We start from the raw sequence: 26,652 nt of genomic DNA on the forward strand, positions 1-26,652 counted from the left end.
AATCGACAGAATATTTTCCCTAAAAATCGAACACTTGGTTTGCGGTAATAATAATTGGAACCATGACAACCACGGCTGAATTTCAAACTCTTAATCAAATGATCACTTATTTTAAAAAAAGATGAGGAGTAATCAAATAACATTTAAGCCTACTATTAGTTACTTCATGTTAGAATCTGGCAAGGGCAAGAAGATCTTTGTAAGAATCAAATTTCCTGTCCATTTCAGTGGAAGCTGATGGAGAGAACTTTTATGTTAAAATTAAATAAAATTTTTAAAAAATTTCAATTAAAAAAATTAAAACCCCTTTAAATGAATTGAATTGTTGTCGTTGATTATAACATGTAGCATGTTATAATAAAGAACATACCAACATAACGACGACAACGACGGCCAAACCTACAACCGACAGCGCCAACTACAACCACCAATGCAACAACAACAACCCCTCTACCGATTCTTTTTAGTTGCATCCTTACTGATCCAGCAGGTAATGAACATGATTCGATGGCCTTACAAAATTGATGTAGAAATGACCGAGTGAATTGAAATTTCTTTTGTTTCTATTAAATCACGAATCTGATTATCTCTAGTCTCTACAAATCCATTGCATCGGGAGCGAAGCGTGTTGCGGAACTGGCACCAATGTGCCATCAGGCCGATCAGGGGGAGGTGTCGTCCAGTCTCGCAACTTTCCGTCCGGAGACTACGGGAATGATTCCACATTTTTCACAGTCGCCATAATCGCGCCAGTAGGAAAGATAATCCAATTGAAATTCGCCACCTTCATTTGTGGAGACTGACCCAAGCTTTGTCTTGGTAAGGAAAATAAATTGAATTTCAACAGTACTATTCGATGCAGCGATCCAAATTAGTTGGACTTGTCAGGTTGCCGATGGTGTCTAGGGACTCTATTGTTTCCAACAGCCGGAAGCACAATTCCTGCCGCAGTTCCCACGTAACAACCGACGTTATGTCCATCGGCTTTCAATCCCAATACAATTGGCAGGCGACTTTTTCTGTGACGGTAAAATTTCATTTTTCATCAACTATTCCTGTGATTTTTTTCTTAATTCAAACGCTCAACATTTTCTTACCTTGACAAGCCAATGGAGTTCTTGTTTCGTTTCCGTTCCAGCAGGTAACGCCCATTTATATATTCGATGAAATCATTTGAAATCCAATTTGTTAACGGGGAAAAGGTCTAAGAAAAGGAAATTTTACTTTTCTTATTGTCAGTCAAATGAATCTACGCGTCTGTGGATTGCATGCGACATTCATGGTGCATTTTTCATACAAAAGTGGACCAGCTCCATTCGTCGTACCAAAAAGTATGATGCCATGCCAGCTGACAATTTTTTTTTTCTTTTCTAACAGGTGTATACCTGGATGTGGACACGTTGTGCTACTAGCTGGGCAATGGAATCAATTTGTACCGAGTTCAATTATAGATCCAACACAAGTGCACCTGCTGGCAATGTGGCATCAGGTGTCTGGCTATTAATGAGCAAATATATTTTGATTCCCTCCATTTTAGAGAATCTGTTGAAGCAAACTGGACTCCGGCCGACCGGATAAAGAGAGGACCGCCCAGTGATGCAGAGACAGGATTCAACGAGAGCTGCGCATCGACTAGGCACGGACAACCTCCTCTCTCTTCGCCATCCAGCAATCCAGTCCAGCAGGTAATACTATTCTTCGCCTAAAGCTTAGACTTGATTTGTCACCGTTGTCTCTTTTAATCGGCTTTCATTTGTTTCTGATTTGATTTCGACGAGACAAAGTTATTGACGACGAGAATCATGACGAAGAAATCGGGTGCCAGGGTTATGCTGGCCTTCATTTGGTCGTGTTGTTAAGTTATTTTCTCATCTGATTTTATTCTGATACCTCTGAACATAATGAAATGTTTCTTTTATTTCCAGAATTACTTGCTCGAATCCATCCTCCTACTTCCACATCTGCTCAGTTTTTCCTACCACACACTGGGTTCGCTGATCCAAGAAGAAACAACCTAATAAAGTAAATCTTTGATGAAATGCATAATTACACTTCGTAATTGCATTTTTCTTTATGAACTTTCAGTAGGTGATGACGTCGTTCCATAAAAAAGTGCTCTCTGCCATGAAAGCAATTGATGTCTACTCCCATGACAAAATGTTTTGTAAATTTCCGACTTCACTAAAAGATCAATCGAAAATGGGGCGAAAACTGGAAGCTGGAGTCAAATCGGGCATCAAGCAGCCCGTAGTATCTCCTGATCCAGCTGTTATTTCATTCAATTGATTCACTTCCAGAGTTCAAAAAAGGTATGGAAATTCTTGATCCTCGTATGCCAGGCTCGTGTATTCTAATCATCCTAGAAAATCAGATATTTGCTTCTGTTAACGAAAAATGTTTTCGTCACCAGAAAGTCACATTGTAAATTTTGGTCGATTGGATAAGTCGTCGTCCTTCTTCCACTTCATCGTCACTGGGCACTGGACCTGCCATCCTCCAGTGACGCAATCATAATAGGTGAGAGAAGTTATGTCAATTGCCAATACTTCCCTGTTAGAAAAAAAAGAAACAAATAATTATAGTGGCTTATTCACCGACTCTAAGTGAACTTTTGGAATGACAAATCCAGGCTGGCCTTTTTGGAGATTTTCAAAACGTTTCTCCAAGTTTTGTCTTTTTACTTAACAGGTTAACCCCCACAAATCTGTATCGAGCGGAATTTGATATCTTTTCCCTTTCTTACCTTTTGGCCTTTTCCTTCGTCTCTGTGTACATTCATGTGTGTGTGAATGTATTCACAAGGGCATTCCTTATTTCGATTCCCCCACCTCTCCCACGGAAGCCAATTGCCCATGTCACTGCACAACTTCCGCTACTGGACTCTGAGCGAGAAAACGATTCCAGCGAAATCCAATGGAGGATTCTGCTCCCTTATGCCGATTTTGGAGGCTGGCGGGCTGTGGGGTCCTACCGTGTCTCGCCATTTCCATTCAAACAAAGCGTGCACTGATCCACTGCACTGCGACAGCTACAAGTGGCGGGTTGATACTTCAGTGGTGCCTGAGGAGGTCTTCAGCAGCATTTCCAACTGCGGAACGGATGGACAGGGTGCGATCGTCAAATTCCGATCCATAGACGGGAAACCAGTAAGAATTCGATTTTCCTTTCTTGATTTCTTGTTAATATCTTTCATATGTTATTGAATATCCGAGTCATCAAAAGTGTCGAACAGGACGTTGGTCATCGATTCTGTCAGGAGCTACTTCTCATCAGTGGCTGTTATCGATTTTCATGAGTTGCACCCAGGGATTCCTGCTTTCGTTTTGATTTAAACAAGAACCCAGTGAGTTAACTTTGGTTTCCACCCAGTTCATGCACGCACAGTCATTTAAATCGAACTGCCAAACCGTTGAAATAAGCTACACTCGAGATGTGTCAACTGTTATTATTCATCGTTGTTGTGCGACTCTGATGCTTTAGTGAACGATTCCTTCTTGTTTGATCCATGCAAATTGTGTTGGTCTTGACGCAAAGTTCAGGCCAACTTATTCTCAGTGGTATGGAAGGTGTTAAAAAAATGATCTGTTTGTGGTTGCTGGTAACATTCCCTTTTGTATTCTGATACTGATTTCAAATAATTTTAAGAGCAGGTAATGGAATAAAATACCAAGTTTTCTTTATTTTGTCGATAAACAGGTTTTATTCGCGATGCAACATTTGGCTGAGAACTGGATGGATGGAAGCCAATTCTTGTTCCAGCTGTTTGCTGATGCAGGGATGGAAAGGTGACACGAGATACACCAGGTAGGAACCACATCTCACGTATTATTCTTGTGCGATTGTCTGTTGTGAGATTTCAGGATAGATTGAGTCTAAGGGCGACTATTGATGTCAATGTTTCAGATCATGTTTAGCTATTTTCTTTGAACTTATATAGTCAATCAGCGAATACTTCAGAGACTACCACTTTCGTGTCAAAGTATCCCGTTGTTACTGTAATTGTTGAGCTTTGCCAGCGCAAAATGTTGTCGCATTCAAACAGTTTACGTATATTAGGATGATTTGAATCAGGCGTCTCAAGTTTTATCACACGGAATGAATTTTACAGTGTTGTACACCTTAGTAAAGTGATCGATTTCAACACCTTGACATTCATTTCGATCTCCGTAGTATTACGCTTTTTTAGGAAATTGAACTGCGCTTTGAATGTCTGTTGAATCGTAGTGAAACATTTAATCCTAGGTGGAAAAATCATCTTTCTTTTGTTTAATCCACCCTTTGCATATTTGGCTTTATACCACTTTGTTTGAAATTAATCCGCGTTCTCTTGCAGACAAAAAAGAAATGATTGACATAATCAACAAGTATTTTCATCCTTGACACAAAGGTTAATCAATCATTTATTTCGTGGGATCGGATCGGGTTATTTGTTTGGACTTCAAGTAATAAAGACTCGCTAGTTAGGATTTGGGTTGTCAACTGAAACCACTAATTAATTTTGGGGATTTTTAAAATTGTAATTTTTTTTTTGTCAAATGGATTTTGTAGAAGGTCTAAAATATATCCTCTTCCATTATCCAGCCAGCAAAAGTTGTAGACGGGCCATGATTTGTACCAGTACCACTCTGACTGTGCAATGATCCTTCCTGTAATATCAATCGAATTTGGTCGCCTTTACCAAGTTGCAAAATATTCTGGATCGTCAAAGTATTCAAATTCCATTGACCATAGGCGTGCCCTATTTTTATCCAATTCTTATCATCACCAGTCTTCATCTGAAATTCAACTCGAGCAGAAGAAGCCCGGCCACTCAATCCCGAAAAAGCAAAGAAATATTTTCCCGATTTAGGCGCTACGAATAATCCATTCGAATGTATGGCATTGCCCACATTCATTCTGATCAGGTTATAGGAGATTTCCTTGTTGAAAATAGAAAAACCGGTCGTTGATTGAGCGTGGAAGTAAACGGGCCCTGATTTAACGTTGACGTAGCCGATCACTTTCTGGAAATCTACAAAACAATTCAATATAGATGGATGGGATGGGAGACGATAATTAAAAATTATTTTTGTACCCGGATCGTGGTGTTGCTTCGCGAAGTTGCAGTGAACAGTTTCCATGTTGCTTTTTCCCATGATGGAATAGAATCCGCTTTTAATGTGTCCGATTTCTCGGAGGTCGGCACAGGACGCGGGCATTTTACCAATGTCCACAATGGCGCTCGTTCTCTCTGTTTAATAGGCAAAAAAGTTGATTTGAATGACGATGGTATCGAGAGAAGCTTGGTCTAACGTTTACACCGTACCATTAAAATGTTTGGTCAAATTGAAAACAGTTGTGTTCGTATCTATAACAAAAAAATATATATTAAATTGGCAGAAATTCTAAAATGTGAAACGTTCGCCCTTTGACTTTGGTACCGTACCATTTAAATCGTTGATTATATTGAAAACAGTTGCGTTGGTGTCTGTAACAAAAAAAATTGTATGAAATAGGCGGAAATTCTAAAGCGTGAAACATTCGCCCTTTGACTTAAGTACCGGATTTTGTTAAATAATCTTATTCTTTTATTTAGTCGCATTTTTTTAAATATTACCGTTTTGCTGCTTTTCTAATTTTTCGATAAGTTTCGAAGCGGATGATAAACGCTTTTGTGTTTCTGTGGAAAATTGAAAAAAATGTGTTATCAATTACGACAATTAATCAAAACGTAGAGAAATTATTAATAGAAATACCTTTTAATTCGTCTTTCAACTCTTGCCACTCGTCCGTGGCTGTCAGCTCAGAGTTTTCTATAAAATGGATGGGAGTTGACAGGACGGCGGTCGAGTAGCGGACGCTCACTTGGCGATCCTGGAAGGATTGCGTGTCCCGCAGTTTTGCCAAATTGACTCTGCTGAGGGCCAGCGGTTTGGGAACGAATTTTTCCCCGTCCCATTCGCCGTGATTTTTACTCTCCTGGAAAAGTTTGTTGATGTCTTCCTTTGTTGTCGAACCGTGGCGGGAAAAATCAGTTTTGAATTTGGATTCGACCGAGCCAATGTCCACGAGACTACCCCCTGCACCTAACTCAAATGTGTTGGTGTTTTGAAACGTGTCGATCAACTTTTTCTGGTCTTCCTTGTCCAATTTATTGTAAATTTCGTTCATTGATTTCGTGGTCTTGTCCGGTCGGTAGTTGTCATCGTTCCAGAAAACCGAGTCCCACATTTTGTCGCTTTGCTCTTTGATGGTCGTCCTGGACGAGACGAGCAAATTCATCAACATGTTGTAGATTTGCGACTCTGAATTTTGGGAAACGACGTCCGAGTCGTCGAAAGTGTCGACCAAGACGTTGGTCATCGATTCCGTCAAAAGTTTCTTCTCATCACTGGCCGTTAGCAGAGCTTCTTTGGTACTTTCGTTGAATTTCTGCAACATTTGCGCCATCATTTGTCCGGAGACGATGTTGTCGATGCGGATGACCGTCTGTTTGGTCTGTGACGTCTGCGAAGACAAACTGAAAAGGAGTTTGAAGTCGTTGAATTGCTGAGGTTTGGTCTGCATGGCGGCCGCCAGTTGGTTGCAATCTTCTAGTTGGAAACAGGAAAGTGTCAACTGGAGTGATTTGTCCAGTTGATACGGGAGCCAATTTGATTTCAGTGAGAAGGTGGTGGACGGTGACGTGCTGGCCAGGATCACTTTATCGAATGGGATGACTTGAACCTGATGGGAATCGATTGGCTGACGGAGAAATTCGGTCAAGTATTTGACGACTTCGCTCTCGACTTTTAGGTTCCACATTTCAACGCGGAAACGGACCTCGGGTTGTTTTGTGACGTTGTTGTAGAAACTCGCTGCGCTTTGGTGGTCCAGCAAGGCGGTGAGCGCGTAGAAATATTTTTTGGCACTTGCATTTGTCATCGTTGCCTTGTGATTGTTTGCGTGTTCGTAAATGTTGACTCTGAAACTTCCGTGGGGCATAGAACAGAGTTCGCTGGGTGAAATTTGGAGTTTGGCCCATGAAGATGTCGACTCTTCTGATTGGCAGAAAACTCCAACACAAAGTATAAGGAATGCAATCAGGGATTTTATCATCCATTTCGGCGACAAAGGATTTTTCATTTTTAGCACGTGAATCTCCTACAATTTAGATATATTCCCATAGAGAAAGAAATGTATCAAATTAATTGTTAAAACCTGACTAAATCCTTTCGTTCAAAGATAAATGTACTGGAAAATGACTTACTTTGCAATTTTTTCGTCAGGATTTAAGTAGCGAAGGTTCTTGGTCGGGTTCTACAGTTAACCAACTAATGCAGCTAGCGTCAAGTAGCTATCCGCCTTTAAATACTTCTGTAAACGGAAACAACCTGGATTGCAACAGAGACAAGTGCTAATAATAATAGCCGAGTTGAAATGGTCAATTAGTCTCGTTGCCGGATCAAAATACTGCGCTACTTTTTACTTAATAGAATGATTTTAATCGATGTCATGAGTTTTATCACACGCAAAATGAACTGTACACCTTAGTTGAGTGATCAACAATTTTCTCGACTGAAAGGTTAATCTCCTTTTGACGCTTTTCTGACTTAACGATAACTTAGTCCCTTCATGTTTTAAGACTTTGATAATAGTGTAAAGGTTCTCGAAAAGAACCCTACACTAAATAATAACGAATGTAAAAATGCCGGAGGCGATTTCCCAAAAAATGTAAATGGTGCATTGGTTTTAAAAAAGGAGTGAGTACATACCAAATATAGGAAGAGAAAAGGGAAGAACACTGGATTGATATTGGCTATTCTCAATTGACAGTTCTAACTAACTCAGATCTGGTCTCAGAATAGCAATGCCAATACTAACTTAAAAACATCAACTTTTATGCCCAAACATTTCTATTGCCACGTAGTTGACGTCTAACTACGCAGTTCTAGAAATGATTATGTTACATTTAATGACACGTATACGGAAATGCAATTATAATAAAGTCACGCACTATGAACTCATGGATCCTCCATACGAGTCCCACAAGACGCCAAACGTTCAATCAGCACGTTTGGAACACCTGCAGAGCTCAGATATACGAACAACATGACATCATTAATCAATATAAATCTAGTGCAACATGATCCGTTACAATAGAATGGCACTTTCGCCCAGTTTCAACGCACAGGCCGGGGCAATTTTAAGTTTCATCCAATATTCCATTTTTAGATCTTTATTGCATTTCTAATCTTGTCCGTTTCTATTTACAACTTGATTAGCGTCGGTTTTGAGCCGTGTCCATGGCAATGCAGTCGAGTGATTCTGTACGTCGCAATCCCGCCTATGGTGTAGGCAACCGGAAGCGCCATTCCCGCGGCCAACAATCAACGGGGTGGTCAACAACATCATTTTTAGTTGTTCTGCCTGTCACAAAACGGGCACGGCATTTCTAATTGGCAGTCGTCTTTCACTCGTGACGGTATTTATTCGCAGACATACAGTAAACGATTTCTGTGATGTTTTCCCATACTTATCTTCATGCCATAACGCAGTAGTCCCTTCCCCTTACTTTTTAATGAGCTACTTTTTGCCAATCATTTCATTAACTCTATTCATTGGCCCATTGCTTACTTTTTAGTGACATTTTGATTGAAAGCGCCAATCCAACGTGACGTATACAACGCGGCCGAGAGAATTGCCACCTATAGTTGACTGGCTTCCGTTTGTTCTTGAATGGGTTCAACCGCGGTCCACCATCCAAACCTTCACGTGGGCTGGCGGCCACTTGATGTCGGTAAGTTCGTCCCCTCTCCTGCATCGTCCGAGAAGTTCCAGGTAAATTGCAGCATGAGCTTATTTCGGTGGCAAAACAAATTCATTGTTGGAAGGAAAAGCTTTGAAGTTTGAAAGACAAATTGAAAGACTTCTTGTTCAAAACTTCTTTGACTCATAAACCTCTGATTCTCCCGTAGGAAATGAAGTTCTTTTCGATCGTCTTCTTTCTTTTGGCTGTCGCTGCTGGGGTACGGTAAGCTGTTTTGACTATTTCTCGTTTTATAGATTCAATATTCAACCTCTGGCGCCAAAACATATGCCTCCTCTGGGCCTCCTCCTCTGGGCCTACTATGTCCAAAACAGGAGGCCATTGACGAAATCTGCAATTCCCAGAAGATGACAACCATCAAGTTGATAGCGAGAAGAACTGGCCAGGTCAAACTGCCACGACGACAACAACAACGGCCAAACCAACAACCGTCACGACAACTTCTAGTCCATAGAGCACAACAACCGCAGAGCAACGATTCAAACAACTACAACTACCAAGGCTACAACAACTCCTTTGCCGATTCTTTTTAGTTGTTCTGTTTCTGATCCAGCGGGTAATGAACATCATTCGATTGCCCTAACAAACTTGAGGTTGAAACGACTAAGTGAATTGAAATTTCTCTCGTTTCAATTGAATCACGAATCTGACCGTCTCTACAAATCCATTGGCGGACGCCTAAAGACTGCGGAACTATGTGCGGCGACGTGACTTCAACGACTTCTGGTGTTGTCCAGTCTCCCAATTTCCCTGGCGAATTGTTAAAGGATTTGCATAGTCGTCATTACCGCGCCGGAAGGATGGATGATCCAATTAAAATTCACCACCTTCAATTTGGAGATCGGCAAAGCCAATGTTGGGGTAAGAAAAAGAAATTGAATTTCAGTTTTCGATGCGGCGATTTTATCCGAATTTTATTTGACATTCTCAGGCTAACGATGGTGTTGTGTATCTATCGCCTCCAACAGGCGGAAACACCATTTCTGCCTTCATCCCCGTAACAACCAACGCGATGGGCATCATCTTTTAATATTCTGCCAGTAGTAAACACAATACCTCGACATTCTATTGACGGTCGACTTTTTCTGTGACGGTTAATTTCCATTTGCGTCAGCAATTCCTGATATTACGATATTTTTCTTGTTTCAAACGTTCCCAGAAATAGAGGTCGCTTATGTTTAATTTAATTACGCGGTTTTGCGTTTGATACAACTTTGTAGAGAAAGGTTCATAGGTTCTTAACTTAATTAATGAAACTTCAAGTTGTTTGAAATCAGCTGCTGCCAAAATGACTGTTTCGCCCTGCTGGGTTGGTAGTGGACTAATGGTTAAATCGTACTAAGGCGCTTAGCTTGATTAGTAATAGTTACTGCTTGGTGTAATTTCAATTTTTTTATTTTGTATTTGTCCAGTTATTAAACCGAGTGGCGATGCGACGACGACGACGTCCTTCTCGATTGGCAAACGAATCCCTGGCGAACTCTGCGTCCAGTAGCTCCAGCTGAACATCGTCGTAAAAGTGGCACTGACGACCTGATCCGGAAGAAGAATTTGAAGAGCAAACTGCGTGAAGGTAAAAAATTAACCTTGAAATATTTCAATCGCAATATTCAATTAAAAGAGTAAAGAAATGTCCCATGAGTCACAAATCTCTCGAGTTAACAGTCGACTATCTGCTCGAGCACTTTAAAACGTTAAGTAGGTCCTAAACAAGAAACAAGAGACGCACGATAGTCACACTGACCTTTGGGGTTTAGTTTTGAGATTCCCGTTGTATTCGTTTTTCCTATTGCATTCGCAGTATTTCTCGCCTTGCACCTTTTCCAAATGAACCTTGAAAGAAAGAGAGTGACGTAAGCCACGAGCAGAAAATAAGTTCGCCCTCCCTTTTATCGATTGACGTAATGATCAGGGCGCGGTGTGGCCTCGAATTCTTTCACCTTGACTCATATTTTCTTTTTGTTTGCTGCAAACTCTGTTCCAGTTGCATCCCATCCACGGTGCCGATGCGTTGGTTGCGATTCACTTCCTCCATGTTTCGAGTCGTCTTATTTTCAAATCGAATTTTGTTTTCTGATTGTCTTGTGAAATATTTCTATTGAATTTATCCGGTGTTCTGATTGTGTTATGGTCATTTCTATTGAAGGAAGAGGAGAAAATGGTGAACCTTTGACGGTTGTGTACGGTGTTTGCTGTCAATGACCACTTCTCCATTCCACTAGAATCGTGAGAATTCGGCTCTGCCCACGTCAGTTAGAAACAGTAGCATGTCGGAGGAGAGGAGTTGGCGCATCACCAAGTGAATCACGATACCTCTACGGCTGTAGTTGCTGCTCTCCCAAGGTAAGAAGTTCAATTCATTTTTATTTTTGGAGTGTGGGCGTGAAGCATTTGCACACTTGTAGTTGTGGGTTGGCCATTTTGCGAAAAGTTGATGGTAATGTTGGCAGTTATTTCTTTTTATTTATAACTTAATTAGCGTCGGTCTCGAGCCGTGTCCATCTCAACGCAGTCGAGTGACTCTGCGTCCCACACCTAAAAGACTTGTGTACAATGTTGATTTTTCAACGCTAAAAATCCCTTTCTTTTGCCATCGAAAATTGGGAACTGAAATTTTGAGCGCATCAATTTGGTTCCATGCCCCATCTAGTCTCTTTTGTTCCATAATGTTAGTAAATATTATAGATATTCCATTCTTGGTTTAGTTTTTTTTCCTTTTCGGGAAACATTTGGATTTCGTGGGTGTGAACTGTGATGGGGCCCTGTGAGTTACCAACAAGGAAAATCAAAATCCTAAAAACTTATCCCGTTGCTGTGTTTGATTGCCATTTTCATAAGTTGCCAAAAATTGGTTAACTTAGCCAACAAGTTTTTTCATCCTTGACACAAAGGTTAATCGATAACAATTTATTTCTGTTCATGGGACATTGGGATGGGATCGGATTATTTGTTTAAACTTTGAAAATCTCAAACAAGATTCGCGAGTGTGGATTTCAATTTGGAAATTTCAAGAAATGGATCATTTTGGGAATTTTTTTGCTCACCAAATTGCTTTTGTTTTTCTCAAATGAATTTTGAAGGGGGCCTTGTTTAAAAGATGTTTTCTTCCATTAGCCAGCCAGAAAAACTTGTAATCGGGCCAAAAGGTGTATCACTGTGCAATACTCCGTCCTGTAACATCAATCGAATTTGGTCGCCTCTACCAAGTTGCAAAATGTACTGGAGCGTCAAAGTTTGATAATTCTTTTGACCAAAGGCGTGCCCTAATTTTATCCAATTCGAATTGACACCAGTCCTCATCTGAAATTCAACTCGAACATAATTATCTGGACTCAATCCCGTAAAAGCAAAGAAATATTTTCCCGATCTAGGCGCTACGAATAATCCACTGGAACTAATGGCATTGCCCACATTCATTCTGATCAGGTTAAAGGGAATTGCCGTGTTGACACTTCGAAAACTGGTCGTTGATTGAGCGTGGAAGTAAACGGGTCCTGATTTAACGACGAAGGAGCCGATCACTTTCTGGAAATCTACAAAACAATTCAATATAGATGGATGGGATGGGAGACTATAATTCAAAATTATTTTTGTACCCGGATCGCGTTGTTGCTTTGCGAAGTTGCAGTGAACAGTTTCCATGTTGCTTTTTCCCATGATGGAATAGAATCCGCTTTTAATGTGTCCGATTTTTCGGAGGTCGGCACAGGACGCGGGCATTTTACCAATGTCGACAATGGCGCTCGTTCTCTCTATTTAATAGGGAAAAAAGCTTAATGCGAATTAAGAGAATTGGTCAAACGTTATTTGTACCGTACCATTTACATCGTTGATTAAATTGAAAACAGTTGCGTTCGTATCTGTAAGAAAAATATTTTATAAAATATGCCAAACATTCGTCGTTTGGCTTTAGTACCGGATTTTGTTAAATAATCTTATTCTTTTTATTTAGCCACATTTTTTAAAAGGTTACCGTTTTGCTGCTTTTCTAATTTTTCGAAAGTGATGCGCCTCTTTGTTAAAAGTTTCAAAGCGTATGATAAACGATTTTGTGTTTCTGTGGAAAATTGAAACCATTTTTTATCAATTACGACAGTTAATCGAATCTTACACAGAAATATTCATAGAAATACCTTTTAATTCGTCTTTCAACTCTTGCCATTCATCCGTGGCTGTCAGCTCAGAGTTTTGTAGGAAATGGATGGGAGTTGACAGGACGGCGGTCGAGTAGCGGACGCTCACTTTGCGATCCTGGAAGGATTGCGTGTCCCGCAGTTTTGCCAAATTGACTCTGCTGAGGGCCAGCGGTTTGGGAACAAATTTTTCACCGTCCCATTCGCCGTGATTTTTACTTTCCTGGAGAAGTTTGTTGATGTCTTCCTTTGTTGTTGAACCGTGGCGGGAAAGTTCTTTTTTGAATTTTGTTTTAAACGAGGTAATGCCCAGGATACTAACTCCTGCGCCAAACTCAAATGTGTTGGTATTTTGGAACGTGTCAATCAACTTTTTCTGTTCTTCCTTGTCCAGTTTATTGTAAATGTCGTTCATTGTTTTCGATGTCTTGTCTGGTCGGTAGTTGTCTTCGTTCCAAAAAACCGAGTCCCACATTTTGTCGCTTTGCTCTTTGATGATGTTCCTGGACGAGACGAGCAAACTCTTCAACATGTTGTAGATTTGCGACTCTGAATTTTGGGAAACGACGTCCGAGTCGTCGAACGTGTCGACCAAGACGTTGGTCATCGATTCCGTCAGGAGTTTCTTCTCATCACTGGCTGTTAGCAGAGCTTCTTTGGTACTTTCGTTGAATTTCTGCAACATTTGCGCCATCATTTGTCCGGAGACGATGTTGTCAATGCGGATGACCGTCTGTTTGGTCTGCGACGTCTGCGAAGACAAACTGAAAAGGAGTTTGAAGTCGTTGAATTGTTTGGGGTTGGTCCGCATGGCGGCCGCCAGTTGGTTGCAATCTCGTTGGTGGAAACAGGAAAGTGTCAACTGGAGCCACTTGTCCAGTTGATACGGGAGCCAATTTGATTTCAGTGTGAAAGTGGCGGACGGTGACGTGCTGGCCAGGATCACTTTATCGAATGGGATGACTTGAACCTGATTTGATTTGATTGGTTGACTGAGAAATTCGGTCAAATAATTGACGACTTTGCTCTCGACTTTTGGGTTCCACATTTCAACGCGGAAACGGACCTCGGGCTGTTTTGTGACGTTGTTGAAGAAACTTTTGGCGCTTTGGTGGTCCAGCAAGGCGATGGGCGCGTAAAAATATTTTTTGACACTTGCGTTTGTCGTCGTTGCCTTGTGATTGTTTGCGTGTTCGTAAATGTTGATTCGGAAACTGCCGTAGGGCATTGAACAGAGTTCGCTGGGTGAAATTTGGAGTTTGGCCCATGAAGATGTCGACTCGTCTGATTGGCAGAAAACTCCAACACAAAGTATAAGGAATGCAATCAGGGATTTTATCATCCATTTCGGCGACAAAGGATTTTTCATTTTTTGATACGTGAATCTCCTACCATTTAAATTTATTTCCATAGAAAGAAAAAATTTATCAAATTGGCGGTAATTATGCGACGAAATCTTTTCCGTTCAAAGATTAATGTGCTGGAAAAGACTTACTTGGCAATTCTTTGGTGAGGATTTTAGTATTGCAACGTCTTTGTCTTAAAGTTAATCAACTAATGCAGCTAGCGTCACGTAGCTGTCTATCTCTCTTATCGTTTTATCGTCTTATCGGAATCACGTTGACAGGGACAGAGAGAGGTGCTGATAGTAGTTCAGTTCAAATTGCGAAAGTTTCCATTGCGGATCAAAGAAATGCCAAACAATTTACTTATATTAGGATGATTTGAATCAGGCGTTTCAAGTTTTATCACACGGAATGAATTGTACACCTCAGTAAAGTGATCGATTTCACCACCTTGACATTCATATTGATCTCCGTAGTATTACGCTTTTCCGACAGGCCAATAACTCAATCCCTCCCAGTTTTACGAGTATAATTTAACCCGAATCTTGTCATTGTCTAGACTTGGGATTAAAGGGAAAATTGACTTGATGATCTCTGGGAACTTGTACATTCGTTAGTTTATTGCAGTTAGCACTTCCGGCTCGTTTGTTGTGTCTGAAAACCATCGAACATTCTATACCCATTTGTTCACGATTAAATTGTCGAGTACTTACCAGGCAACTGGCGTTTGTTTCTCACTCTCTGTGGCGATGGCGACGTGTTTTATTCCGTTGGTGACTAGACATCTCAGCTTACAGTCAAGTCGATTCATTTTTCTAAATTTCACACCAAATTCTAATTTGAGCTTTTTCCAAATCCTGTGGCACGCTCCACTTGTTCAATTCGGTGTTCTTCCTGTTTAGAGTTAAAACAAATTTAATTCTGATATCAATTTGATTTTAAGCAAAGAAAAGTAATGGGTCTCATATTTCTCCATCTTCTTTGTCCCCCCCCCCCCCCCCCCCCCCAAAGTTAACAGTCAACCACCGCAAGCTCAAGTCATTCATAACGAAGGTCATAACAAGAAACGCCCATTAGTTTCTTAGATTTCCGTTGTGTTATGAGAGTTTTGGTTATTATTTGATTTGCAGTATTTTCTCACCTAGTACCTTTTTTTTTGTTAAATGAACCTTGAAAGAAAGGAAGAGTGACATAAGCCAAGTGACAAGAGAAAAAGATCGCCATCCCTTCTGCGATTGACGTTATGGTCTGGGCGTGGTGTGGCCTCCAATTGATTCACTTTGCCTCTTTTCCACCGTATTCCAACTCGATTGTAGTTTGATTGCAGTTTGATTCCATCCACGTTGCGATTCAGTCGTGCCCATGTTTCCAGTTACTATCATCAAATCTGTGAAATATTTCTGTTGAATTGATTCGGTGTTTGAATTGGTCTGATTCCATTGTGGTCATTTCTATTGAAAGGAAGAGGGGAAAATGGTCAACTGTAATTGTTTGTGATGAGGTTTTGCCGTGACTAATTCTCCATTTCATTAAAACAGTGGGAGTTCGGCTCTACCCACGTCGACGGGAGTTGGCGCATCTGCAAGTGAACCACTCACGCCGTACGGCTGTACGGCCTTACAGTTGCTGCTTTCATACAAGGTGAGGTTATTATTTATTTCAAGTCATTTTTTAGTGTGTGCATATTTGTAGGGATTATTGTTGGCCAACATTTGCCAGAATTAAATAGACACGAGTTTGTCGTCGTTTCGTTCGAGATGTGTCCCTCGTGTTGTGCGACTTGGACGGTACTTCAGATTGAACAAAGTTCACGAAACGTTTTTTTTTAAATTCCTTTGGTTTTTCTACCCATGCAACCAATTGTGTCATGTCTTTGTGTTCCCAACTTCCTGACTGATTTCAACTCATATTTATTATTATAGCAGATAATGGAATATAATACCGAGTTTTCTTTATTTCGTTGATGGGCAGGTTTTATTTTGTATCGGGGATGCGACATTTGGTCGTGAGACTTGGATGGAGAAAATGTTCGGCCAATTCTTCTTCTCCCAGCTGTTTGCCGATGCAGGGATGGAACAGGTGACACTACACCAGGTAGGAACCAATTCAAAACACTTGTGATGACGTCAATTACTAGTGTGCGATTGCAGGATAGATGATTGAGTTTAAGGGCGAATATCGATGTCGATGTTTCAGACCATGTTTATAGCTAGTCTCAAATATTTTGTATTGAATAAGGGAATGACTAGAGATTATTATTATTTTTTATCTATTGAGAACGGCCATTTGTAGTGTGTCGTGGCCAGTCGGTGGATCTTTTATGGCCTTCCATTTTGATGCCACGACATCATAGGCACTCGAACACGTTTTCATTTGTGCTAGTCATGGCGGGAGAATTGATCTTCAAGATTATCATTTTCGTTGACTGATGTTTTTCCAAGTACTACATAGGTGGAACATGTAAGATGATGCACATATTTGAATAGGAAACATTTTTACACTGTGAAATGAGATTAGAGTTGCGATCCGTTCATGGGCACGCCGTCGCTTTCTCACTTTTTAGAATTTCTATTTTGCCAAGCTCCTTTCCTGGGTTCTGTTCATTTTCGCTTCGATTATAGTGTTTAGTGTGTGAGCGTTTGGCTGAAGCCAAGTGCCGGGCACAACCGCGAGTCAATCCAAAAAGAGAATTTCCCTCAGAGGGGATACGCTTCATTTCAGACTTGACTAGTTTCTGTTCAAAATTGTATTCCTTGATTACTCTGTCGTCGATTTCTTTGGCGCGGTCGATAATTTCTCCAACATTAAATTCCATCTGGATGAATTGTCCATAAGACGTTCGTTGTCGTCGACTTGCTCGCCGTTCAGTTCAAGACATGGACGGATCTTTTTTTATTTTTTCGATATTCGACAGCTTGTTGGCTATTTTCAAATCCTACATTATCAATTTATTCACTCCAGACGTTGTGCTCAAACAATTTGTTTCTTTTTTTTGTAAAAGTCATTTTTTTTTTTTTACGGTTGAAATCCAGTCAAATGTTGTATTTATCAAAGAATCAGTTCCATTTCCGATTGTGTATTTCCAATTATGGCCAATCAAATCACATTGAATTAGAATCAGAAAAATTATGCGTTTGATGGCTTTCCTGTTTTGTCAGGTGTCGACTTTGCTCTCCAATTTTCCCAAACGAAAAAATAGACCCCCGGTTGGAATGGAATATTGAATCGCAACTTCAAGTGGAGGAGCCTTGTCGCTAGTAGACCTTTTCCTCTCATCTGCGATGCCGTTTTCCTTCAAACGATTGACAATCTTTTCGGTTGGTCCGTGCCGGTTGCGTCTGGCGTAGCAGAGCGCATTTTGTCCACTATTGTCCACCGAGTTGATTTGGACTCGCTTGTCGTTGAGAAAAACCTCGACGATGTCAATGTCCTTGGCAAAGAATGCCGCCAGATGAAGTGGACAACGGCCATGGCTGTCCGGCAGGTTGGGATTGGCTTCCATTTCGATTAAATTTCCGGCAGCGACGACATTTGATGAAGCGGCGGCGAAATGAAGGGCAGTTCTCCCGGATTCGTCTCGTCCGTCAATTTCCACTTTGTAATTTTTTAAAAGTAAATCTAATACCTGCGTGTTTTCTGCGTAGATGGCGGCCATTTCGAGTGCATTTCTCCCCGACACATCACGAATTGTGGGATCGTCTTTTTCTAAAATGTGTCGAATCATTTTGGTTTCACAGTGAAGTGCAATCGCCAAGTTTAGCGGACTGACTTTGTGGTTGAAATTGTCGCACATTGTCAAATCCTTGATTCTGTCAAACAGCCTGGTATTTCCTAAATAAATGGGCAGGTATAACGGATGCCATTTGCATATGCCTAATGAAAGGGTGCTGATTAAATCCAACGTTCCGTCACTTTGATGTTTCTTGTTGTCTCTCACCGTGAGGGATTCGCTGACCAAAGTGACGAAGGATTGACTGTTTGAACTTTTGTTTGGGTTGAATTCTTGCATGACTTGATGGATCCAAAGGATTGTTAAAAGGTCCTTGATTGAACATTTTCCTACCAAGTTTTTAGTATTGCATTTGACATTCTTTCGCTCTTGGCTCCCAAACTTGTTTGTGACTGCGTCCAAGGAGCGGGATCGTTGCAGGACGATGTAATCCGCTTTCCTATCCAATGACCACCAGTGGTCTCCATCCTTGTCGCTGGTCGTTTGGAAAATGATGAAAGAGTGAACAGCACTTATTAAATTCGCCATGAAATTGTTGCCGTTACTTTGATAAAGGTGAATTATTGTGATGGTTGAACAGTGATCGATGACGCTCAACATGTTCAGCATTCCGACAGCTTGTGATTCAGTCAAGTTTGGTTGTTTGATATTTTCTTCATTTGTTAGTAAACGGATTAAAGCGGGTTCGGATATTTCGCCACCTTTTCCTGGTTTGACGTCTGCGTGAGGTACAAGAAAGAGTTTCGGTTGATTTTCTTTCCACGTTAGCGATGGGACAGTCAGAGCTGCAAGGGACCTCCAAATTAGACTTTTCCAGGAGGGGATCTGCATTTCAATTTTGGCCTGTTTGAGTGAAAGGTATTCTTTGATTACTCCGCCGTCTTTTTCTTTCACGCGATCAATAATTTTGTCTCGTAATCCGTACGTGTTTTTCCTTGCGTAGGCGATGACATTTTGCCCAATGTTGTCGCAACAGCGTAGATCAACCTTTTCATTGCTGAGAAACAAATTGATCAATTCCATGTTATTTGCATGGAATGCAGCCACGTGAAGTGGAGTAACACCCCGATCGTCACGGCGGTTGACATCGGCGCCCTTTGCCAACAGGTGACTTGCCATTTTATTATTTGACGCCATGGCGGCGTGATGGAGGGCAGTCACGCCGAATTTGTCGCAGTCGTTAACGTTAACTGTTTTCGTTTTCGCGAGTAATAGATCGATGATCTTCGTGTCCGTGGCGTAAAAGGCCGCCAGATGAAATGGCAAACGGCCAATCTGGTCCAATCTTCTAGGGTCTGCGCCGTTATTCAACAGGAATTTAACGATATCGGTGTTGGATGCCATGATTGCGTGATTCAGGGCTGTCGTTCCTGTTGCGTCGGATTGGTCAATGAAAACTTTGTTTAATAATAATTCGATTATTTTCTTTTCTCTGTTGAATTTGGCCGCCATGTGGAGTGCGTTCCTTCCCTTTTCGTCGCGTCTAGTGGGATCGGCTTGCCATTTTTGTAGGAGATGTTGAACCATTTCAGTTCTAGAAAAGAGAATGGCCAGGTTGAGCAGAGTGAAACTGCTGTACACACCGTTGATGTTATACTTTCCGTCCTGCTTTAATCTGTCGAGTAATTCAGCGTCTCCCAGATAAGTTGCAACGACAAGCGGATGCCAATCGGAAACATTTGAAAGGAAATCGATTATATCTGACAGGTTGGGGTTTCTCTCTTCAGCGGATAGAGCGGAATAAGTGAAATCTTTCTCGTATTCGTAACCGATTTGCGTGTGTTTTTTCGTGACTAACGGAATGAGTGACTCGCAGCGAGACAAGTGACGTTGGTATTTGGCATCTACAATCATGTGAATCCATAATAATGTTAACAGTTCTCTCATACAACCTTTGCCTTCCAATTCGTCAGCAATGAGTTGAGTTCCTTCACGCGTTTCCCCTTTGAATTTACTCTGAACTTCATCTTGGTGGCGGGAACGTTGCAGGACGACTACGTGCTTCGCGGTCTTTTCTAATGACCACCACCAGGATTCTCCGTCTTTTTTAAAACTGACAGTTTTGAAGACCACGAAAATTTCGACAGAAGGTTCAGTTGAGTTGTTTGTGTTTGGCTTACCCCTTTGACGATGAGTCTCCACTTGAATGATCTTGGATTCGTGTTCGATTTCTGTCAGAATTGGCAACAATTGACACGTTCTAAATTTCTCTCTGATGGATGGGTTTGCATAATCGTTGAGTAAATGTTGAAAAAGGACATGCTCAGATATTTCCTGACTGTTGCTTGTTGGGTTTTTGTTAGTAAAAGTGATAATGAATAGTTTTTGCTTGTTGGGATTACCACCAACGGACCTAGACTGACCACCAAGGATTCCTAGTAGCGATTTGTCGCCCATTTGACAAAATTGAGAAACTTGCTGCTGCTGTGTAGGTTTGGGTTTAATGAAAACTCGATGAAAACACGACAGTGAATGTTGGACACTTTACATTCGAGTTCATATAACATTGCGTGAAGAGTGGGAGGTCACTTATTTTAAATAGGACGACATTAATCTTTGACTTGGGTGTGCGTGGCGCCAAAAGATTTGCTACTGTACTGGGCCAAGAAAAAAAAAAACAAACAAATGTAAATTACGTTTTTATTGAGGGTGTTTTTTTTTCCCCTCTTGCGACACCAACTACCCAAGTTGACACTCTATAATTTTATATCAACGCAAACATGTTGTAGCTCGTCTAGAAAATGAAATGTATTATCTCATCCGGGCAGCTGCTGCTGCTGCTGGTCTGGCGCGTTTTGTTTTTGAAACATCCTGGAAGCTGTGCACTCTGTATCGCAGTAAATAGTGGGCGAATTAATTGTCGTTTCGCTTGGTGATTCAGCATCATCCTCTTTCGCAACAATTGATCAGCGAAATTACGATTTTTGACTAGTCCCTTCAGAACCCGCTTGATTCGTTCTCATCACTTTCTTCTGGGATCTCGCAGAGTCTAGAGCCAATCGGTACATGTAGGCACGCCGTATATATAAGACTGCAATTCTCGTTGTCGAGTCCGTCCTTTCAGTCGTCCTCTGTGCCATCTCAGATTCAGACTTTAACAGGTAATAACCCGCAATCTCATAAATTTTTGACGTCATTTCGATGAGAAATGAAGAAAAGCTGGGACAACGCATTTCATTTAATTCCACTGCTCGGTGCAGTTTGCCACATTATACACATGTTAATTGTTTTTAGCGATTTCGTCTTGTTCATACATTTTTTTGCGTTGACGAACTTTTCAATTTTTTTGTTTTTTCCAGTATTTAATCATGGCTCTTTATTATTCACCTGACAACCTAATCACAGCAACCGAGGGTGATCTCATTGAATTTCGGCGTCTTCTGTTTTTTGGATTTGGCTATTGTCACTTTGCCGTTTGTACCGTCGATTCTGAAGCCGATTGTCTAACCGCTGTTCAAACCAGTAGAGCCGTTGGTGACAGGTAAAACCCAAAAATAAGTTACGAATTTGGTTTGACAAAGAGACGCCGTATATACGACATTTGATTGACGTCATTTCATTCTCGCAGATTCACCATAGGCGTCGATTCTCCGTGGATAAATATCAGGCGGAAGTGTCTCTTGACTCGAATCGTGGAGAAGACCATCAGAAATCTGTGTGACGGACATGATGGCGGATGGCGAGTCAATAACCTGGACGCGGCTGCCAGAGCCAAGGGATTGCGGCCATTCAGACCTGACGTGATTGTCGAAAGGGCCCGGAGATTTCTCAGGGAAGATCGTTTGATAGTTTATAATTTGATCACCGACAATTGCGAACATTTTGCTACCAAGTGTCGATATGGGCAACCCTTTAGTCTCCAAGTGAGTGATTTTCGTACGGCAACTGTTAGATATGTTTTGACATTGATTTCAGCCATTCGTCGTCATGTCTTCTACTCACGTAGACGCCCGGAAATTTACATACTGGGTCGAACGATTGATGAAGTCAGTCAGAATGAAACTGTGTAAATCGAAAGATGTTGAAGAATTGAAAGATGTTGAAGAATTGAAATGAATTGACTGTTTTTTTTTTTGGTGATGATGGAATAAACTTTCAATTTTGAAGCTATCATCACAAAATATGTCTTGATTCGTTAACGCTATGATAAAAGAATCGCATATTATCCAATTATTATCCAAAAGCTCAAATCAGCTGTCGAAAAAAGTTAGGAAAATGAACTGCGTTTTGAATGTCTGTTTAATCTTATAGTGAAACATTTAATCATAGTTGAAAAAATCATATTTTTTTTTGTCTAATCCCCCCTTTTATATATTTGCCTTATTATTCCCTGTCGCTTTCCTGAACATCTTTGTTTGAAATTAATCCGCGTTCTCTTGCAGACAAAACAAAATGATTGACCTAGCCAGCAAGTCTTTTCATCCTTGAGACCTTGACACAAAGGTTAATCAATCATTTATTTCGTGGGATCGGATCGGGTTATTTGTTTGGACTTAAAGTAATAAAGAATCACTAGTAAGGATTTGAGTTGTCAACTGAAACCGTTGGCTAATTTTAGGGATTTTTTAAATTTATTTTTTTTTGTTGTCTAATGGACTTTGTACAAGGTCTAAAATATATCCTCTTCCATTATCCAGCCAGTAAAACCTGTAAGCGAGTCAAAAGGTGTATTAATGTGCTCCGTCCTGTAACAACGAATAAAGATAGCGAAATCGAAATTTGGTCGCCTCGACCAAGTTGCAAAATGTAATGGATCTGGATAGGTCCATAGGTCCATAGGCTTGCCCTATATTTATCCAATTCGATGTATCACCAGTCTTGATCTGAAATTCAACTCGAACATAAATATTTTCTGATCTCAACCCCCGAAAAAGCAAAGAAATATTTTCTCGATTTCGGAGCTACGAATAATCCACTCGCATTCATGGCATTGCCCACATTAATTTTGATCAGATCAAAAGGAATTGCCGTGTTGACACTTTGAAAATGGGTCGTTGATTGAGCGGGATCGCCCGATCGATTTTGAGCGAAATAGAGTTGTCTTTAATTTGAGAATAATAAACTTCCAACATAATCGGACTTAAAACATAAAAAACATAAACATAATTGATTTTAGAGAAAAAAAATCCTCAAAATCTCAACAAGAAATTTGTAAATTACATTTGGCAAGTGGCAACACGAGCAGACGAATGTTGTACATGAAATGTAGCGACTATCGAAGGACTCAACGTTTAAAAACTTGTTGCATGGTTTAGTTCGTGACGAAATTCCAAAAGGTGCATTATGCTAAAATAGATTTTTGTTTGAAACTCAAGGTTTTCAAGGTCTTGAACTTCTTGTTTCAGTAGGTGAGAGGTGAACCCTTCCTTACCTGTGTTTGTTTACGTGATCAGACGACATGTAGGTGGGAAGAAACTTAGTTAGTCGAATTTACTATTTGTTGCGATTATCACAAGCGTCTTATTCTTCTTTCAGTGTGTCGTGGGGCTCCTGGCTAAGGTAAAGTGCTACTCGGCTTCGAATGGCTTTGCAATCGTCTTGTCTCTGCATTGATCTTGGGCAGCTGTTTACTTCACACCGTTCAACACTTAAACTTTGTCACTTTTTGTGGAAAGAAGTTCTCCCTCAAAATGGTATATATTTGAAAGGCAACTAACGACAAAATATAGGAAACAGAATCTATTTTGAAAAGTCCAACTTTATAATCACATAATTGGATTGGCTCTACTCTTAAACCGAGACACTGTTTTCTTTTCTTTTGTCTGTTCTATAGTAGAGAAATTCCAATTTTCCCCTTTCGTAACTGGCCATTGCCATAGTCTCTGGGCAGGAGATTTTGTCTTTGGCACTGTTTATAGGAGTAGCTCTTTTCTTTATTCTGCGCTTTGGTTGAAAGGTTCATCCAAGTTGTCTACACTGTCCCACAGTCTTGGTAAAACCTTACAAATTTTGTTTTGTTTTTTTAAAGCCTTTTTCCTGTTTTTCAAATGAATTGCAACAGGTACAATCCAGCGGACTTTGCTCTTCTACGGTTTATTAGCTCGGCAGGATGCAACTCTCGGGTCAATGAGTCAACTGTTTGCCGGTATACATGCCGATTAAGGAGACGCTGCGTCGCAGTGGACTGTCGGCACAGGTAAAGAAATTCAGCTCTTTCATTGTTAGCCAGTTAGGACTTTGTATAGATTGGGTAAGCCAAGTTGGGTCCATCTTTTGCTGAATGCATCACGCGGAACACATGGACGCCCCAAGCTCAATTAACATCTGACAGAGAGTGAGGCTCTGCCCTTTCCCGAGTTTTTCCTAAGTTTTGCGCCTCTTTTCAGTCATCTTCATCAAATGATATAAATAATTTTTTGGCTGGTTTCATTCAACTTTATTCCGCATTTCTTTCGCACTCCACTGAGGATGATTTTTTTCCGTTGTCCAACGTGTTACGATACGCTATGTTTCAATTGAATCAAAAATGTATTGTTTCGGTTAGCCCGAATTCGTTCTCTAGAATTTCTGTAATAATATAGACATCACCATTTGCCTTTGAATTTCCAGGAACGACTTTGTATAAAATAACCTGAAATTTTAAAAGGAGAAAAAACATTTTTATTTCTCGTTTGTTTTAATGTAATTTTGTTGTTGACTCAAGCCCAACTTGTGTCAAAGTTTGGGGTATGTGAGCGTTATGTACATCCGGTTGAAATAATATAATGTGTAATTATTTATAGAACTCCGGCGGTTTTGAGGTCCGCGAGGATCTTGACGACGTGCTCGGGCATGGGTGGAGGAGTGGGGAGGTGGTCGCCGGTGGCCTGGAATCCGTTTTCATCGGCCACCCAATTGACGGTGAGGACGACGCCGTCGGGAGTCGTGAACGAGTAGGAGCCCTTGGACACGGTGCCGATATCCTCCGGTTTGGGTCCAACTTGTTTCTGGCTGCCACTTTCAGACACTTTGGTGCCATCGGCAGACTCGAAACTGATTTACAATTCATTAGGATCTTAGAATAGGATCTAATGACACCAGGATTAATTAACTTACTCGAAGGAGTAGCTGCCGTCGGCGTTCATTTCGCTGTTGGATGACACAATTTCGATGGGCTTTTTATCTCCTTGAGGAGCGGCGAGGGCCACGGCCAAGAAAGCGACAGCGACGATCTGGTAGTGCATCAAGTCAAAATAAAAGGTTAAACTTTATATTTAATCAAATAAGAGTTGACTAACTTACCAATTTCATTTTTAGCCGGTTTCGGTTGTTTAGCTGCTCTTCTGAAGACAGTTGAAGGAATTGTGTGAAGAAGATTGCGATGTTGGCCAATTTTTATACCCTGCAGTTGCGGTTGAGTGAAAGTGATCAGCAAAGACCTTCCACAGGTAACAGCATTCTCTTCTTCTTTGGGGATGGGCATTTTGTAAATATGAAAATGAGCGAAAGGGATGATGCAACAGACAGCATTTGCTGGAATATTTTTAAAATCAAAACGCGAATTTTTCAAGACCGGAAAATAAAATATTAAATGAATTAACTTTTGAATTAAAAAACTAAATGAACGCGCACTCACCTTAGGAAAGCAGTATTTATTTTGAAAAATTCCCGTTTTGATTTTAAAAGGTACTATTCAGTAAATTGGCAACACCACAAAAAGCCAAAACAAAATGGCTACCACTCTACCAGTATCTTTGCGTGCCGTGAGCCCTTGAAGTCGTCAAGGTTTCTCTTACATGAAAATCTTGATTTACAAACTAATGTTAAAGAATGCAGTTAAATAAAAGCTACCAGCAACCAAATTCAGACAAGGATTTCAAGACGCCTTACCTAAAGAGAGTGTGGCGTTTCTTCTGGTTAGTGAGTTCACTCCATTTTTCTTTTAATTATGCAGACAAATGATGTAACATTTCAAGTGTGAATAACCTTTGCCTTTTTTTTCATTTAGGGTTTTTTCAATAAGGATGGAGTCGGTATAATTGGCTAATTAAGGACTAATTTGGGTAATTTGGTTTATTTCAGAAAATTTATAGTGATTTTATACCAGTTCTTCTTTTTTCCTTTTTAAGAAATGGTGTTTTGGGGCAATGCTGTTCCTTTTTGACATAGCACAGAATTGACAAACTTCATCAGTTTTGACATCTTCGATGCAGATGCCCAGATGCCAACCCTAAATAGCGGCATTTCCAAATCTCTGACATTGTTTGAAAACTTTGTAGGGTGATTGCTTCACGGTAATTACCATTGGCTCCTACATAAAGTGTTTATGTTTACTTCATTGACAACTTTTTTTTTGCCTGCCCCTGTACCTAAACTGACTTTGCAGAGATTTGGATAGATGTGATTTGTGGTGTTAAATCTTTGCCTGAGCCTGAAGATACTACACAGTCTTGCATGCTGATTGTATTTGATGCTGTGCAAGCCCTAATGGTTAAAGGAAGGCAACCTCATTGATGTATGTATTGGTAGGTTGTTGATTTTGGATTATCAATGTGCAAAGTAACTGTCCAATCCTTTTTTGTTGAAATTTTTCTTCTCTTTCTTTTGTTGCAGGTTTGGCAACTGCTTAATCTGAAAGGGGCTCTTGTATTTCTTCCAGTCAGTGAATTTCTTGCAAGTTAGTAAGTTGAATGTTCATCTTGAAATGGTTGAAGAGATCGAATGGAGTCTACTCTT

The 26,652-nt window shown here is 40.6% G+C and overlaps 6 protein-coding genes across 6 annotated transcripts in view; 2 read left to right on the forward strand and 4 right to left on the reverse strand.

The window, feature by feature from the left end:
* The window catches only part of LOC124344997 (verrucotoxin subunit beta-like), a 493,626-nt gene that overhangs the window by 418,660 nt on the left and 48,314 nt on the right, over nt 1-26,652 (forward strand). The window lies entirely within an intron of this gene.
* LOC124344966 (mucin-3A-like) overlaps nt 1-26,652 on the reverse strand; it is a 322,367-nt gene that overhangs the window by 163,508 nt on the left and 132,207 nt on the right. The gene's annotated exons all lie outside the window — the stretch shown is intronic.
* LOC124345645 lies at nt 4,368-7,809 on the reverse strand. Its single transcript, XM_046798320.1, has 7 exons — nt 7,229-7,809; nt 5,736-7,122; nt 5,597-5,659; nt 5,426-5,467; nt 5,306-5,347; nt 5,075-5,230; nt 4,368-5,011 (listed from the first exon to the last, which is right to left on the reverse strand). The coding sequence occupies exons 2-7, from the start codon at nt 7,102-7,104 to the stop codon at nt 4,554-4,556; spliced, it is 2,130 nt and encodes a 709-aa protein (XP_046654276.1). The 5' UTR covers nt 7,105-7,122; nt 7,229-7,809; the 3' UTR covers nt 4,368-4,553.
* Nucleotides 11,846-14,406, reverse strand: LOC124345613. Its single transcript, XM_046798317.1, has 5 exons — nt 12,922-14,406; nt 12,762-12,845; nt 12,607-12,648; nt 12,385-12,540; nt 11,846-12,321 (listed from the first exon to the last, which is right to left on the reverse strand). Exons 1-5 carry the CDS (start codon nt 14,330-14,332, stop codon nt 11,879-11,881), a joined length of 2,136 nt encoding a protein of 711 aa, XP_046654273.1. The 5' UTR covers nt 14,333-14,406; the 3' UTR covers nt 11,846-11,878.
* LOC124349259 (phospholipase A and acyltransferase 5-like) lies at nt 20,983-22,105 on the forward strand. The gene is made up of 3 exons (XM_046799726.1): nt 20,983-21,098; nt 21,297-21,478; nt 21,566-22,105. The coding sequence occupies exons 2-3, from the start codon at nt 21,306-21,308 to the stop codon at nt 22,005-22,007; spliced, it is 615 nt and encodes a 204-aa protein (XP_046655682.1). The 5' UTR covers nt 20,983-21,098; nt 21,297-21,305; the 3' UTR covers nt 22,008-22,105.
* On the reverse strand, nt 24,575-25,323 carry LOC124349687 (endocuticle structural glycoprotein SgAbd-3-like). The gene is made up of 3 exons (XM_046800482.1): nt 25,219-25,323; nt 25,033-25,148; nt 24,575-24,969 (listed from the first exon to the last, which is right to left on the reverse strand). Exons 1-3 carry the CDS (start codon nt 25,225-25,227, stop codon nt 24,714-24,716), a joined length of 381 nt encoding a protein of 126 aa, XP_046656438.1. The 5' UTR covers nt 25,228-25,323; the 3' UTR covers nt 24,575-24,713.

Source organism: Daphnia pulicaria, chromosome 1, assembly GCF_021234035.1.
Source record: "Daphnia pulicaria isolate SC F1-1A chromosome 1, SC_F0-13Bv2, whole genome shotgun sequence".
In the NCBI taxonomy this organism is placed as follows: Eukaryota; Metazoa; Arthropoda; class Branchiopoda; order Diplostraca; family Daphniidae; genus Daphnia; species Daphnia pulicaria.

Bases quoted from the DNA above. Each gene is read 5' to 3' on its own strand.
- LOC124345613 (XM_046798317.1), bottom strand. From the start codon at position 14,332: ATGGAAATAAATTTAAATGGTAGGAGATTCACGTATCAAAAAATGAAA. The intron at 12,846-12,921 runs GTATTTCTATGA...AATTTTCCACAG, and splicing joins GTTGAAAGACGAATTAAAAG to AAACACAAAATCGTTTATCA. The intron at 12,322-12,384 runs GTACAAAAATAA...ATTGTTTTGTAG, and splicing joins AAAGCAACAACGCGATCCGG to ATTTCCAGAAAGTGATCGGC.
- LOC124349259 (XM_046799726.1), top strand. From the start codon at position 21,306: ATGGCTCTTTATTATTCACCTGACAACCTAATCACAGCAACCGAGGGT. The intron at 21,479-21,565 runs GTAAAACCCAAA...TCATTCTCGCAG, and splicing joins AGTAGAGCCGTTGGTGACAG to ATTCACCATAGGCGTCGATT.
- LOC124345645 (XM_046798320.1), bottom strand. From the start codon at position 7,104: ATGAAAAATCCTTTGTCGCCGAAATGGATGATAAAATCCCTGATTGCA. The intron at 5,468-5,596 runs GTAATATTTAAA...TTTTTGTTACAG, and splicing joins ATTAGAAAAGCAGCAAAACG to ACACCAACGCAACTGTTTTC. The intron at 5,231-5,305 runs GTACGGTGTAAA...CCTATTAAACAG, and splicing joins TTTGACCAAACATTTTAATG to AGAGAACGAGCGCCATTGTG.
- LOC124349687 (XM_046800482.1), bottom strand. The intron at 24,970-25,032 runs GTAAGTTAATTA...ATTGTAAATCAG, and splicing joins GACGGCAGCTACTCCTTCGA to TTTCGAGTCTGCCGATGGCA.